The sequence below is a fragment of the Protopterus annectens genome, chromosome 1.part1, assembly GCF_019279795.1.
Source record: "Protopterus annectens isolate FY-2018-M chromosome 1.part1, PAN1.0, whole genome shotgun sequence".
Taxonomy (NCBI): Eukaryota; Metazoa; Chordata; order Ceratodontiformes; family Protopteridae; genus Protopterus; species Protopterus annectens.
The window spans coordinates 723647687-723665049 of NC_056726.1; the positions used below are offsets into that span (position 1 = coordinate 723647687).

The 17363-nt window shown below is 43.4% G+C and overlaps 1 protein-coding gene across 1 annotated transcript in view; it reads left to right on the forward strand.

Moving 5' to 3' along the window:
• The window catches only part of SIGMAR1 (sigma non-opioid intracellular receptor 1), a 318701-nt gene extending 301860 nt beyond the window's left edge, over positions 1 to 16841 (forward strand). The window contains exon 4 of the mRNA XM_044077789.1: positions 13599 to 16841. Within this exon, the coding sequence (XP_043933724.1) occupies positions 13599 to 13828 (230 nt within the window). The 3' untranslated portion in view covers positions 13829 to 16841. The remainder of the gene's footprint in view (positions 1 to 13598) is intronic.
• Positions 16842 to 17363: the final 522 nt, after the last annotated feature.

Below are 17363 nucleotides of genomic sequence, written 5' to 3' on the forward strand. Positions count from 1 at the left end.
TAGCAATGTTGCCTCACAGCAAGAGGTTCTCCCATTCGATTCTCTGCTGGAGTGCAGGGAGTGCCTTCTGTGTGGAGTCTGCATGTCCTCCCCGCAGTTGGGTGGGCGTTTGAAAGACATGCGTAAATGGGCGTGCCTTCGTTGAAGGTTGAATGTCGAGCTGGCACCTCAGCGTTCGTGAAAATATACTGCCAATCATTAGGGGACCGGAGTTCCGCTGTGCTGACCCTTAACCAGGAAAAGCCGAAAGACAACAACATGCTGTCTCCTCTTCCATGACGTCAGGTCGTCAGAGGTATAAAACATGCAGCCGACGCCATTACATCAGTCTTTCTTGTCGCACGGTGCCCGAAGCAGAAGCAGTTTGCAAGTGCCGGCCAACTCCTGAAACTTTCGTTTTAGAGCTTCAGAACCGACGTCTTCAAAAAAGCTACGTACCCCGTTGGGGGTCCTTTTTCTTGCTCTTAAACTGATGTCAGTAAAAGTTAACAATTGTATTACCTCTGGAAAGCAAATGCCTCAAAGATTTTCATTCGTACTGCATTCCTTGCTTAGGCCCTGACCATGACTTCCCTCGCTGTTGGTTTTGTGCTTTATTCAACCCATGAACTATTCGTAGTCTGTCAGTTTTTGCAGCAAATTATTTTGGTACTCTGTTTAACCAGAAATGTCGTCGGTAAGCCATCTGACTACAGATATTCCGAAAAAACGTAAAGATAAAGACCGACATACCGCATAGGTCCAAAACTGCCGATGACACTTCCGCTAAACTATTCGCCAGTTCGCCGGTACTCCGTGAGGTGCTTTTGCAGCCCCCGATACCCACTACTTCAGATTTGCAGGCCTCTGCTGAGACTCATTTGGAGTCCGGTATGCTGCGAGATGCTTTTTCGACTATGGAACCTGCGGATGTCTCTTCCTTGGATGGGTTCGAAGCAGCTGTGCAGGCACTTGCTTCTGAGTGTGTATTCGGGCCTACAGACTTGCATTTCAAACAGATGCCTTCTTCTTCTTCAAGGCCTAAAACTCAACCCATGCCTAGAAAATCGACATCCAAACCGCATGGTCAGGACCATATGCCCAAAAAACAAATGACAAGAATGGCTGAAGACCTTATTACTTTAATTAGGGGAAGCCAGCCTTCCCTCTCTGAGACCTAGAACTGATTTTCCATCTGATTCTTCTGATCAGGATTCTGAAATTTCTGTTTCTTCTGATTACCAGGATTTGCCCTTATCTACCTATGAGGATTCTGATGCAGAGGTTTCCATTCCTTCTCCCCTCCAGAAGATTTTTGGTGAAACCTTGCATACTTAGGGGGTATTTCTGCTGGGAAAGCCAGGATTACTCTGCCTCCAAAAAGAGGCTTAGGGAATTCTTACTCCTCCTCAACACAGGCCTTTAGCTATTCCTCCTGTCCTGGACATTGTAGATGCCTTCTTGGAATCTAGCCTGGCCCCAGACACTTTTCCTCCAGCTCATCCAGAAAACCTGACCGATATTAGAGTACCTGACTCTCACAAGTTCCTCTTCAAGAATCCTACTGCGGACCCAGAGACCATTTCCCAAGGACCTAAAGGCATTAAGGCTACTACTGCCAAAAAGCCTACCCCTTCTGATAGAGATTCTAGAGCCTTAGACAGATGGGGTAAGAATGTATACACTTCTGCTACTTTGGCCATTAGGGCCTTAAACTACCAGGTTCATATGTTAAAGTATCAGCAGCATATTATGGGGCTACTTAAACAGAAAATATTGATTCCTGACTGTGCTGAACATAAAGAATTACAGGATTTAATGGATTCTGCTGAACTAGTTGGTAAACATACTTTGCAATGTGGTTTTGACTCTCTAGAAGCATCTTGCAGGGCTGCTGTCACAGGGTCTGTATTTAAAAGGCATGCTTGGCTTAAGGAGCAAAACTTGCCCGATCATGTTAAAGCTAAATTACTGGATGCTCCCTTAAACCAAGACCACCTGTTTGGCAGCAAAGCCAAAGTCCTTAAAAAGATATGCAAACTGTTAAAGATTTCCTGCAAGTACAGCCTACCAGATATGTAGTAGTGATTGGCCTTCAAAGAATTGGTCCTTTCCAGTCTCTTACAGGCCTTCTCAGTCCAAACCCAGCAACAACAGACCACCTAGACTACAGTCTCAAGGCGCACACAGGCCTAAGCAGTGGGGGGCTCACACTTCCAAAGCTGGAAGTAGTAAGACACCCCCCTATGGAAAAATGTCACAATGACTTAACCTTAAACCTTCCAAGCCCTGCTCAACTGCCTGCTTCCCTAGGAGGAAAGACGGCCCTGCATACAAATAACTGGGAACTCATTACCCAGGACAAATGGGTTTTAAATATAGTCTTCCAAGGATACCGATTCCACTTCCACACCTTACCCAACCGCAAATGGTTAGCCAGACCTACCCCCAAATCAGTGGGCAGAGGCTCAACAGCAGGTTCTCTCTCTTCTAAGTGTCAGGGCTATTCAGCCTGTCCCAGCCGAAGAAAGGGAACAAGGTTTTTACTCAAGACTCTTCCTGGTACCCAGAAAAGACCGCTCCTGGCGTCCTATCACGGACCTCTCTATTCTAAACACCTTTTTGGTAATCCCAAAATTCAAAAGGATAACACTTCAACAGCTGCTTCCTATGCTAGGCAAAGCTACCTGGTTGGTAACCTTAGACTTGAAGCTTACCTGCACATCCCAATAAGGGAATCTTGCAGGAAATGCCTACGCTTCAGAGCAGGCTCCATGCACTATTAGTTCTCTGCACTTCCTTTTGGCTTGTCAGCTGCGCCCAGGGTATTCACAAAGTGTCTAACTCCAGTCATTGCATTTTGCAGGCAGAGAAATATTCAAATATACCCATACCTGGAGATTGTCTAGTTCAGGCAGAAAGCCAGGACATGCTACTAAAACATCTGGCATTTGTAAAGAAACTTCTAACCTCGCTGGGGTACACCATAAACTAAAAGAAATCTCATCTAGTACCCTGCCAACAAATTGTATTCCTGGGAGCAAGCTTGAACACAACTTCCCAGATGGCTTGCCTCACGCCACAGAAACACATTTATTTGACAGCTTACTTCAGACTACCGGCCACAAAGACCCAGCTATCTGCAAGGAAAATCCTGCAAGCCCTGGGGTTCATGGCCTCTTGCATTCTACTAATTCCATATGCAAGACTGCATATGAGGAAACTACAATAGTATCTAAAAAGACTACGGTGTCAATATTCTCAGGACCTGGAGACAATGATTCCTGATATGGGCAGAGACCTGCCACCTAAACAAGAGGCTTCCTTTCAATCTACCCTCTGCCGCCCAACCCTCATCAGACTATGCATGGGGGGGGCACTCACGTGGCAGGGCGGTGCATTCGGGGCAAATGGAACCAGAGTCGGAGGCACCTGCATATCAACCAGAAAGAAATGTTACCTGTACAGAATTCCCTGACAGCCTTCAAAGACCATATACTTCCAGGACAGTTATTGGTAAAGACAGACACCACAGTTATGTGGTACATAAACAAGCAGGGGGAAAACCACTCGTACTCTCTCTGCGGACTAGCCATGGCTCTGTGGAACACAGCCCTGAGCTACCAAGTGCACCTACAAGCTCAATTCCTGCCAGGCAGGCTAAATTCACTGGCAGACCTAAGCAGAAATCTCATGGACCCACACGAATGGAAACTGGAACCAAAGATATTCAACCTCTTGAGGAAAAAATAGGGGACTCAGAGATAGACCTGTTTGCCTCCCCTCAGAACTACCAATTGGACAAATTCTGCACAAGGACTCCCCACAGTCAAGCTTGGAAAGTGGATGCCTTGTCCTTTACCTGGGAAAGCCTCTCAGTTTATGCCTTCCCCCCTCTGCCTCTCCTCTCGAAGGTTCTGCTAAAGATAGAAACAGGACAATACTGATTGCACCAGACTGGCCTTGCCAGCACTGGTACCCTCGCTTGCACGCAGTATGATACTGCTGGATCCATGGCACCTATCGCAGACACCTTCCCTGCTGTCCCAGCAGGTGAGCCAGATTCTGCACCCTCAGCTTCAAACCCTGAACCTTGCAGCCTGGCTAATACCTTGAGCTCTCCAGTAGCATCCCTCAGTAAGCAGGTGCTAGATGTCATTCTGGAAGCGAGGAGACCTAGCACTAGAAAATCCTATGCTGAAAAGTGGAAAAGATACTGTTCCTGGAGACAGACTCTGGGGAGGGGCACTACAGTGCCCAGCTTACCTCATATCCTTCAGTACTTAACAGAAATGCTCCACAAGGGCCTATCCTTCTAGTCTATTAAAATTCATGCCTCTGCCATTTCAGCACATTATAATACTGATTCACCCCTCTTCTCTCACCCACTGTTAAAGCAATTCCTCAGGCGAGCCCCTACTTCAGCCTGGGATCTTAACTTTGTATTGGAAAAGCTCACTCTTCTTCCATTTGAACCAGCAGCAACTCTCCTTGTAGCCATCAATTTAGCTAGAAGAGTGTCTGAATTACAGGCCCTTATGGCTGTGGAGCCCTTCATAATCTTCCATGCAGATAAGGTTTCGCTCGGGACCAATCCTTCCTTCCTTTATGCCCAAGGTGGTATCTGGTGTGGCCATAAAACCAGTCCATTCATTTGCCAACTTTTTTCCCGAATCCACAAAACAAAGGAGAAAAACTACTGCAGTCTTTGGACATGCACAGACCACTTAGATTTTATTTTGACAGGACTAAGCTTCTCAAAATCTGAACAGCTGCTAGTTGGTTTTGCTACAGGGGCAGAGGGGAAGGCCATTTCAAAGCAAACAATTTCTAAATGGTTAGCCCATTGCATTCATTTCTGCTGTAAGCACCATGGAAAACCTACCCCACAGGGGATAAGATCACATTCCGCCAGGGCTGCATCTACCTCTACAACCTTTCTCAGAAGAGTTCCTACCAGGGACATCCTAGAAGCTGCTACCTGGAGCTCTGTACATACCTTTTCCAAGCATTACCACATGCCTATTTTTTCTAAATCCAGAGCTGGTTTTGCCACTGCTGTTTTGCAGGGCTTAATAGCTGGTCCTAATGCTCTCGAACTTCCTCCTCCCTTCCTTAGCTTTGGGAATCAACCCAGATATAATGACTGCAACAGTGAAACACGAAGAACATAGTACAGTTGTGTACACTTAACATAAATGTAGATGTTAGTGTATTCACTGTTGCAGTCCTGGTTACCCTCCCTCCAGCTCCCTGACTTCTCTTGGCTCTACCTTTCCTTCTTGTTTGATGTATTTGAGCTTTCTGGTGTATTTGCTTTTTGTTGTAACATCACATATAATTTCTTCCCATTATGGGGGCACCTGACATCTGGGGCAAGAAAAGCTGATGTAGTGGCGTCTGCTGCATGTTTTATACCCCACCTGATGTAAAGGAAGAAGAGACAGCATCCGACTCAGGAATCCAAGACTTTAGTACACAGGCCAGCTGAGGGCTACCTGCAGGCAGATGACCCAAATGTATTGACTGCAACAGTGAATACACTCTAACATCTACATTTATGGTAAGTGTACACAACTGTACTTTCAGAGTCCTCTCAGGACTCTTCCTCTGGAGGTGGGCTTGGAGCGGGATGTGACCCCAGTTCCGAGGTTCTTTCTCTGTTCCAGGCTCCCATTCCTCTTTGTGCAGGCCTGCCTTCTGGATTATGGAGAGAACTCCCGCCTCAGCAGGCTGTCAGTTGGCACCATCCCTGTCGGAGTGTCGCATCTATGTATCCTCTGGTTCGCAGTTGTCATAGTCTGCTACATTGGGGCAGCAGGCGCAAGAACAGTAAGACACCCTGCTGCAGAGTACCCTTTCTTAGGAGTCCTCCTCAGACCTTCCCCTGAGGAGCCACCCCGTAAGAGATTGAGCAAGAGGAAGTACCTAGATTCTCTGAAAGAGTCTGTCACTGAGGATACAGATTACACCTACCACCTACCTGTGGAGGCAGTCAGGGGAAGATTTTTCTCTAAATCTAGCGTGGCACACAGTAACATCAGATTCCTGGGTGCAGACAATAATTACCAGAGGTTGTAAAGAAATGAAGTCCAAACCACCACACTGGTAATAAAATCGATTCTTTTTACTTCCAACCACAACAGATGAGCGCTTTCGTCTAATAGATAGACTTCATCAGATTCGTTACTACTTGGTTTGGTATTAATTACCAGAGGTTACCGTATCCCCTTCAAACTTATCCCAGACCACCACGGTGAATCCCCAATGGTTCCACGCAGTCAGAGGGATATAGCAGCACTAGAAATCCAAAAGCTGCTTCAAAAAAAGTCATCTGGACAGTCACACTAGACCAAATAAGATCTGGATTTTACTCAAGATTCTTTAGTGCCAAAAAAGACATGGACGACATGGACTTGGAGGATCACCTTAGACCTCAATGTATTGAACAAGTTTGTTCAACAGACAAAATTCCAGATGGTTACAGTTCATGTGCTCTGTAGATCTTCAGGATGTGTATTACCACATAAAAATGGACAAGCACTCCAGAAGATATCTCCACTTCCAGCTGGGAGCCAGTTATTACCAATTTTGAGTACTGCCCTTTGGTCTCACCACAGCTCCCAGAGTGTTCATGAAATTCCTAGCAGTAGTAGCAGCTCACTTAAGGCTAGAAGGATTCGGTGTGTTTCCATATTTAGACGAGTGGCTCCTCACCGCCCCCTGCAGGCATCTACTGGTTTTCGCCTTGGACTTGGTTCTGAGCCTTAGAGTTCCTAGGCATCTCAAACAGTGAAAAGTTCAAACTATCCCCCACACAAGACTTAGAATTCATCGGAGCAACATTAAACACAAGATTTTGCATGGCTGCTCTCCCTCTTCACAGACGAAGAGGTCACAACTCCAAGTGATACTCTCAAAACAATTTTGGCTTATCTGGTTTTACAATTTCTTGGGTCTATGGCAGCAGCAATCACCCTAGTTTCTCTAGTGAGATACCATATGAGGATGCTTCAGTGGCTCCTCGTGTCTCATCGGTGTCTAGCGCATCCAATGTCGCACCCAATCCACATAACCAACCTTTGCAAGCAGGATTTACTTTGGTGGATGAAACGAAAAATTGTGGAGCCACCCCTTCTCACCCTCTCAGCCCAAGGCCGTAGTGACCACGGATGCTTGGATCCTTTCCTGATTTTGGGGGGGGGGGGGATTTCAGGGAAAGACTGTCCAAGTCACTTGTCCCATCTAGAGGACAGTTTGCTTATCAGCATCCTAGAGCGGAGGGCAGTACTTTGCTATTCAGTCAGACAACAGGTCAGTGGTCTGGTGCATCAACAGAGAGGGGGGGAACCCCAGATGTGACCCTTCATGTCAGGAAGCCCTGAGTTTGGCAATGAGCGATTGCCTCCAACCACTTTCTGATGGCAATGTACATCCCAGGGAATTCCAATGTGATTGCGGACAAACTGAACAGATGCATTCTCCTGACACACAAGTGGTCTCTCAATCCCATTGTGACGGTGAAGATTTTTTGTTGATGGGATCAGCCTTGCTGCGATTTGTTTGCCCCTCCCACAAACCACAAGTGTAGCAGCTACTATGCCCAAATTCACCCCTCAGGGAGTCCCCGAGGGATGCTCTCCTACATGATTGGTGCCAAGGACTACTTTATGCCTTCCCACTAATTCCCCTAATTCTCCAGTTTTTGAAGAAAGCCCAATGGTTGAGAAGCAAAGTGATCCTCATTGCACCTTGTTGGCCCCATCAAGTATGGTTTCCCTTTCTCTAGCCTCACCTAGTTCACCGCCCGTGGTCTCTGGATCCATCTCCAGACCTGTTGTCTCACCCACAGGGACTAGTTCATCTCAATCTAAAAATCCCCAAGCTGACTGTTTGGTTCCACCGCTTTCAATAATTGCCAGGCAGAATAACCCATCTTCCCTAGTACAAAAGATACTTCTAGCTTCTCCTAAACCATCCACCAGGAAACTTTACCTTAATACATGGAATAGATTTGTGTTTTGGTCTGGGGGAGGGACAAATTGAGCCCTTTTCAGTTTAAATTGACAAGGTGTTAGAATATTTATCAACCTTGTTCCAATCGGGAGCCTCTGCCTCTACTATGTGTTCATATAGATGCTGTTTCAAATTTTCATAATGTTTTCAACCATCTTTCTTTGATGTCTCCTCACCCTTTGCAAAACCTTTCTAAAGGGGGTTTTGCATTTGAAACCACCTTCTGGAGAGTCCATTGAGCCTTGGAATTTAACTCTAATCTTACTATGGTTGGTCTATCTGCCATTTGAACCAGCAGCCATGTGTGATATTAAATAGTTATCGTTGAAAACTATATATCTGATAGCCATCACGTTAGCCAGGAGTACATCAGAATTGCAGGCTGTGTGTGTGAAACATCTATACATCATTTTTCACAAAGAGAGAGCATCACTTAGGCAGAAAGGAGGCATTAATTCTAAAGTAGTATCAGGCTCCAATATCAATCAGTTTATGGACCTACCGTTTATCTTCCCAAACTTTTCAAACAAGGGTAAATATTGCTTGCATTTGTTGGACATGCATAGACAATTACGTTTTTATCTGGATGGAACCAAATCATTTAGAAAATTAGACTGTTTTTATCCTTTTCAGGTACTAGACTGGGCAAACCAGTTTCAAAAGCTCTCAAAATGGATGGGAGATTGCATTACTTTTGTTAATACTCAAAAAAGCTGGACTTGCTAACAAAAATTAAGGCACATTGTACTAGATCTGTTCCACTTCAGCAGCCTTTCATTCCAGAGCTTCTATGTATGACATAGCCGCAGCTTGGGCTATCCCCCCATACCTTTAATCACCCACTATAAATTGGATACGGTCTCCAGGGGGAGAGCATCCTTTGACTCTATGGTGCTCAGGAACATCCTTCCCTAGGGACTCCCAAGGATTAAAGTAGCCAGCGACTCTGTCCCAACAGTTCAAGAATGAATGAAGATTGACAACATCAGATAAAGAAGTTATGTTCTTACCGTAACATTCCATCTGTGTTGTCTATCTTCATTCATTCTTGACATTCCACCTTCCTACCCCCCTCCAAAGACTCCTGGAGGTTCGTAAATAGTCCTGAGATCATGAATTCTTGAACTGTTGGGTCTCTGTTCCGTCCTCTGAACTGGCTTGGCCGTTTTATCAAGCTTGCCCAGCCAGAAACTCGAGCTAAGGCTATCCATAGTGCCTCTTCCCTTCAGATAGTCTTGCCCGTAGAATATGGAGAAAGTAATGGCTTTGTCTGAACAACTACCCTATCATGATCCCAGGACTGTTTACGCACCTCCAGGAGTCTCTAGGTAGGAAGGTGGGATGTCAAGAATGAATGAAGATTAACAACACAGATGGAACATTATGGTAAGAACATAACTTCTTTTTTTTTTGTTTTTTAACTAAATGACTAACTCCTCTTTCATTGACTCTATAGCCAAGCTCACCACATCTTTCCCTAAGAACTCTCTAACTTCTGCAACTCTGTCCTCCAGCCATTCTTCTGCCACCAATACCACCCACCCCATCCCTTAAACCCATCCCCGTCAACACTATAAAAAACACTTCTCTCTAAATTAAAACTATATTGTAATGCCCCCAACAACTTATCAAACTTTCTAAAGTTACCTGCAGATGCCATAACCCACCCCATCTATACTCCTTAACCATTCCATCTAAAAATGCTATGTACCCCTCTTCTGGAAAAAAAAGCCTTCATCATTCCCCTACACAAAGGAGGCAACAACATTGACATATCCAACTTCTGCCCCATAGCTATCCTCTACCCATTTCAAAAATCTTGGGTGTATTCACCTACATCTCCTGTCCTACCTCTTGGACAGTAACCTCCTGATCCCTACACGATATGGTTTTATACCCAACCGCAGTACCACCACAGCCCTCTTATCGTTCCTTGACATTATCAACCGTGCCTGAGACTCAGGTAATGTTTTATCCTCTCATTTCTTAGACCTATCTACAGCCTTCTATACCATTTCCCATACCCTACTGTTGTCAAAACTCTCGCACTTTAATCTCTCCTCCCCAACGATCAATTGGCTTTCCAGTTGCCTATCAAATAGGCAACAGGCCATTAAATGGAACAGCTGTACCTCTTTCTACCTTGACACCACTACAGGAGGTTGAGTCCCAGGAGGAGGAGGGGGAGAGAGGAGGAGACAACGCTGAGACGGTTACCCCGGAGGCGCGGCAGAGTCGAGGGGCAAAGACGGGCAAAACGCCAAGACAAGCTTTCCTCCGCCCTTTATGCTCTATTGAACCCTGCACAAATGGAACATCCAGAAGTGAGGTGTTTCAGACATCCCAAATACCAAAAGCTACTTAAACTAAAGTTAAAGCAAAAGTAACTAAACCACACAACAGGCCCAAACACACTACCGCGCTACCCAGGGAGGGATGAGTAAAAATAAATTTAAAACACTAAAAGTATAATTAAGTAATAGGGAAACCTAAACTTTCACACAAAAATTCAAAATTAAACACTTTAAAGACTGAAAAACTGCACTTAGCTGAAGAGCTTAGGAACACAAATCTGGTCACCAGCGCGGCAAACAAGATCTGAGGTCAAGTAGGGAGAGCAGGGCATTATGGGTGAGGGGAGGAGCTGAGAGCTTGGATCCATAGCTGGTTAACCATGCCGGTTCGGATCCGATGTCGGATCCATAACCCACAGGTTGCAGACAAATGAATACACCTACTCAGATGGAACGTTATGGTGAGTACATAACTTCTAATTATGATCTTTACCCCATCTGAAAACTTCACTATAGACAAAACCTTTCTCTATATAAAGCCAAAATATGACCCACATTGAAGTAGTTCCCCACACTAAGCTGCTTGGAGTCCTTCTAGATGAACATCTAAAGTTTTGACATTCGCCTTCAAACTAACATCAAGAAAACTACCAGAAACTCTGCATGCTGTACCGCCAAAACCGCTATCTAACCTCTTCAACTAGGCTTACCCTCTCTACCGCTTACCACCACCTCTCTCGTGCGTACGGGGCACCTATCCTTACCAACCTTCAAGCCACTCTTAAAGCTAAACTGGCATCCTGCTACAATAAAATTTCAAGTCTGCTACAAGCTCCAAATCATCCTCTCACAACTGTGACACCTTACACTCTTTGAATTTGCTAGAGCTCCTTGCTCATAAACTCATCTTTAATCCTTCCCAATGCCCTTCCTTCTCCTCTGTACTTACCATGCACCTTACTGCCGATCTCTCAGATCCAATAAACAGAGCCTTCTTGAAGTGTATAAACCATTACGTACTTCTGGCCAATCTCTATTATCGTTCTCACTAGCACAGAAATGGAACTCGCTTCCTCCACATAAGATCTACCCAGAACCTTTCTACCTTCAAGACCCTACTCTACTCTTATCTCTCTTCTACGTGGGAGTGCTCCTGCCCCCACCCCTCCTAAACTCCTTACTATATCCACACTGCACTCAAACATATCTCAAAATTTTAGCTATCCATCCTGTTCTCCTGCTTGTCTTTTACAACTACCCCTTAAAAGTTACTGTCTCTCAATGGATCAAAAATCTGTGGCACCCTTTACAGTCTTGCTCTTTTTATTGTGTAAAAATGTGTAGTAACGCTGTTATTGTTGACACTACAATTTCTTGTATTAATTGCTGATATTTTTTATGCATGCTACATGAAGCTTTTCTCCCCAGGCCTCCATTGAAAAAGGGCTCACTCTGGCCTAATGGACTTTCTCAGTTAACAAACTACAATTATACAATGCCCCTCCCCCATTAATATTCAAAAATGTGCACGCTGATTGGTCAGCATGCACGTTGTAAATCAGAGTTATAGGAATGGAAAAATGTTCTGTTGCCCGCACTTTTTCCATTACTATAACTCTTTTTTTACAGCAATGGAGAACGCCAGATCTCCGTTGCTTCACACTGTCTCGCTATGTTAAACGAGTTTAACATAGTGAGACAGCTTTAAAAAAGCAACTGAGATTCTCCATAGCTTTTTTTTTTTAAAGCTGACTCGCTATGTTAAACTTCTTTAACATAGCGAGACAGTTTGAAAAAAGCAATGGAGATCTTGCTTTCTCCATTGCTTTTGCCCACAGCTCTGATGTACTGCGTAGGCATACGCATGCGCAGTACATCAAATCTGCCACAGAATACCAGACAGCTGCGGAAGGGCAGCAAGGAGGCATTATACAATGCCATTATTTAAGAAAAGTAATTTTTTTCCCTTAAATAATACCATTGTATGATAGCAATAACCCATGCCTGGGTGTGGGTAATGCTGGATTTACCCACGGTTGGCTTTGTTTGGCCACTCTGGCTTCGCCCTCGTGACCAAACCACACCAACCGTGGGTAAATATAGCATTACCCACACCCTGATGTGGGTTATTGCTATAATAAATAAACTTACCTTAAGCAGATTTCCTTAAGCCCTTTCCCTCCACTCTGTCTTCACAGATTGCTGAGGAGTGACCTGTGTGGTGAGGTATCTGCAAACACAACACTTATGAATCTCCTCCACATGGTCCATATGGTGAAGAGAGAGTGGTGTGTCCCAGAGACTGCCCATACTAAAGAACAGACTTCCCATCCAGGTGAGGCTGCTTGTCTATTACTCAGTTTAACCACAGCTTAGACCAGTGGATGGGGAATAGGAAATTTACACCAAGCCTGGCACCTATGTCCAATATGAACAGAGGTGGTGCCTGACCCTCAATGTCCTGTTTAGATACAGGACATAATTTTTCTTTCAGGAAAACTTGGCTAGGCTTAGAGAGTGCCCCCCCACACACACACACACACACACACACACACACACACACACACACTGTCATTAGCCTTACAATCTGTGAATCTGTATAAAAAAAAAATACAGGGCTTAAGTAACATGTCATATGCAGAAAACTTCAGTGCCATGTTGTTTTCAGTCTTCTACAGGCTGTTTAGGGGAGATCTATGCCTGGCATACAAGGCATTGTCCGACCCCACTCTGATGGAACTCCTGCATATCTGCAAAACAAACGGCACCAGAATTACCTGTTCTAAATATTTGAACCTTGCTTGTGAAATAAATAGGACCTGCTGGAGAGACAGGCATGTATCCCAGAGATATATTACCCCTTTTCTGGAAGAGATGAATCAGAATTCATCTCTAATCCAATTCAAGTGCAACTTAGACATTTGGATGGTGAACAGGAAATTCATACCTGGTTTGGCACCTATGTTTCTAATTGACACAGGCAGCCTCTAAATAGCTAAGCCCCTGCTTACATATATGAAGGGTACTAGAACTGTCAGAGAATTGGGATGCATGGCTAGGCTTAAAAAGGCTCTTGTGGTCGTTAGCCTACTAAACACCTATGAATCTATCATAACACACACACACACACAGTTTTACATCATTGTCCTAGAAACTTACACCACCTCCACTCAAGACCACTGGACATTTGTTTAATATTTCATTTAAAAGTTGGCAGATTGTTATTCTTACTGACTGAAGCTATAAGTGTAGTTTAGTTAGCTAGTTAATCCAAAAATTAACATTTTTTTTTTGTTTTTTTTTATTCAGGTGACTTTATTGTTCATGAAGCAGGTGAAGCTACCGCTGTTCAGTGGAGTGCTGGTACTTGGATGGTTGAGTATGGACGAGGCTTCATACCATCTACTTTGGGATTTGCATTGGCGAACACTATTTTCTCCACACAGGACTATTTGACCCTTTTTTACACTGTCCGTGTTTACTTAAAAGCATTGTTACTGGAAGCAAGTACCTACCTCACCGATAGTGGAATCTTTTAAATTTGATTATGAAAATGCACTGTATTTGTTGAAACGTAGTGACTGCTGATTTTACTGATTTGAAAAGAGACCTTTATCTCCTTTAAACCTTAAAATTGTTTGTGCAGTACATTGTTCAGGTTATATGATGCAAGCCTTCTTAAAGTTTTACATTGGGAGGAGGCATATTTGTGCTTATTTTATCTATTTGCCTGTTGGTGTAATGCACTATGAGTACTAGTGCATAAGCCGTGTTGCACACTTTCTCCCTGTGCTTTATCTTGCATACAACTGAGTTTGCACTTCTGTGCTGTGAGAACCAGTTATATATTTCAAAACGTAGGACATTATCTGCTTCAGAGTAGGCAGTGAATGTGAATTGTGCTGCTTATCTGGTTTCCTTTTACTCTAAATGTAATGGAGTAATGTTTAAGGATTTTGTAGTCTAAGCAAGTGCGCTGAAGAAAGATGTTTTAAGAGTGAGCTAGAATACTATCTTGTGTCCTCGCTGCCTTCTCCAGTTGCATCATTTTTGGTTCACTGAATATTTGTGTAGTTGAATGCAGTCTAGGACTCTGAAATGTGTAGGAAACCTCATCCTATGCCCCAAAAAAACTCTTAAAAAGGCTTCTGTACTGCATTCTTAGCAGATTTTTAGTATTTCTTTATGCATAGCATTTAATTTTGTATATAACAAAGCCAAGGAAGTTTCCACGGGATTATGTTCTTCTGACTCATTCTTTTTACACGGTTAAACTTTTAGCAAAACTGCTGCCAAGTTGCCACATTTCCAGATGCCCAGTACAAGACATTTCTTAATGACATTGTACACTAGCATCCAGTTCAAAAGGCTTCCTTTTATTTACCAAAAGTACCCACTGGTGTTTAGCAGCTTAGTTTGGTCTGCATTTTAAGGTGTTTTACTTAGTGTCAGTGTTTTCTGCTATATCAAGAGTAGAATTATTGCAACATATGCCACTTATGTTTTACAGAAAGATACAGCTGCGCATATCGCACCTATCCTGTGGAAAAAGGGAGGGTAGTAATGCTGTTTGTCAAGTACAGGTCTTGGAAAACAAACTTGAAATGTGTTTTAGATGCTGAAAATTTTTAAAACAATGTGCGCATTCTCCTGTTTTTGGCAGTGACAGCAGGTGTTTGTCTTGAATTCTTGGCTCCGATATGTTCACAGGTTTGCAGAAGTGTCTTACCGAAGATAAAGGTTTTGGGTGCCTTGCAGATTATAGGTTTCTTTACATGTTTCCTACAGAACTAAACCAGCAGACTTTATGGAACCACTGAATACTGAAATTAAACCCATCAAATGGGTACCATCGTTGCAGTGGTAGCGTTGCCTCACAGCAAGAGGTTCTCCTGTTCGATTCTCGGCTGGAGTGCCTTCTGTGTGGAATCTGCACGTCTTCCCTGCGGTAGAGTGGCGATCGAAAGACCTGCGTGAATGGGCGTGCCTTCGTTGAAGTTTGAGCTGGCACCTCAACACTGTAAAAATCTACTGCCAATCATTAGCAGACCGGAGTTTCTCTGTGGCAACCCCTAACCAGGAAAAGCCGACAGAAGAACAACAAATGGGTAGTTTCTTGAAAAGAAATGTTGAATTTCAGTATGCGGAGCGAGTTCTGAAGAATACGCTCAATTTTCAAGGAGGAAGTAACCCTCATTGCAACTCCATTACTTAATTATTCTTTAAAATCTCAGAACATTGGAGGTGAGTGCATTACTCAGGTAGTTTGAAACTCTTTCAGAGGACACAAGTTTTGCCTCTTAAGTGTGCATGTATGTACCCATGCTACTGTGATTCAAAGGTTACAGTTTCCTTGCAAGAGTTCCTATTTATATCAGAGATGGCACAAAAGCGCTTTCTTCTTGTGAGGCAGTGGGCCTTTTTGATGGATTACATCACTTATGAGTGCAGGAGAAATGCCCTTGGTAAAATCCTCTGTGCACCTTAGCCGTGGTATTATATTAAAAATGTACAGTGGGAGCAGTTAGGACTTGAGCAGAAATCCTTGGATTTCCTGCGGAATACAGTGGCATCACTAGTGCCACTTGTACCCCACTCCCACCCCTTGAGGAATGAATGGATCTTATGAGGCTCTTCCCTTCAAGGTTAAGTAATGGGTCATTTGGGCAGATTGAGGGGGGAGGTGTAGTAGTCTGTGGGAACTGGAAGCAGTATAAGCATTGGCCAGATTGGCCAGATTTGCTGCTAGTTAACTTAAGAGCCAAATATTTTGTTACCTTTCACTGAATACATTTTAATGTGTTGCCACAACAGTGTGCACACCATTTGTTAGATTATAATGATGTAATTAAATGTAGATGTATTGCACTATTAGTACAAGGAGCTTTAGTGTTTGGTGAAACTAAGTTAAGAATTTGGCACTTTCAGCATTTTAGAAAATTACATTTATGGAATCTTTCTTGGCAACCATCAGTAGTTTGCACATCTCTGCAGCAGTACCAGAGGATGATGCACTCTGAATGGAAGGCAGTGTATACTTAACTGTTCCTACTTATCTTTTTTTTTTCTTGGTAATGTTCTGATATAGACAGTAGCTGATGACCACTTAGTAGAACAATTCGATGTAGACTGTTTTAATAGAGTTTGGGTATACAGGGATTGTTTTGCAGTAACTTGCAGTTCTTCCTGTCACATTGAACTGTATAATAATGGTTGTGCACTTTATCCTATATTCATGCTGTTTTTTTTTTTTTTAAACTGTGCATTCCTTTTGTTTTGCAACATACCTGATGCTACCAATAGGCATTTATTACATCTCTGGTCTACATTAGAAATTGAACCGCAATTTGCCACATGGCCTGCTTAACTAAAACTAAATGCCTGCTAATATCCAGTCTATATACGTATGCATTCAGTTTGTGCAATCCAAATGATTTTCAACCTGTCAGGATGCCTTTTATTAATGGTTTGAAACTAAAACGTATTTTTATCAAAACTTCTGATTTATTAAAACTAATTTTCATTGATTATTAAAAATACATTTTTTCTCCAGGTATTGTATTTTGTGTTTTCTTTTATCCCAGTTGTACAAGATGTGGAGAATGTACTGTGCCATACAAAACTTGAAATATTCTTAACATGTTCCTGGATCCTTCATTGTAGTATTATAAAAAAATACTGAATATAGTGTACTGAAACACAAGCGCTATATGAAATATCGCTAAAGCTACTTTAAAGTTAGTGTTGTGTCCTGAGTTAATTTCTAGCCTACACATCAGGCGCTACTGCCAACAATTTCTAAAATCTGTAGGTATTGGCCACTGCTTTGCTTTTGATAGTTGTTATGGGTGTTCCACTGGGAAGGCCAAAAATATTCAGATTCCAAGAAAAGGCTTAGGGAATTTCTCTTGCTACCTCAGCACAGGCCTCTGGCTATACCTCCTGTCTTGGACATACTAGATGATGTGTACTCTGTGGCCTCCCTTAACCCGGATTCTCTACCTCCAGCCCCAGTCAAGCCTGACAGGTACTACAGGGTTCCTGACTCGCACCAATTTCTATACAAAAGCCAAG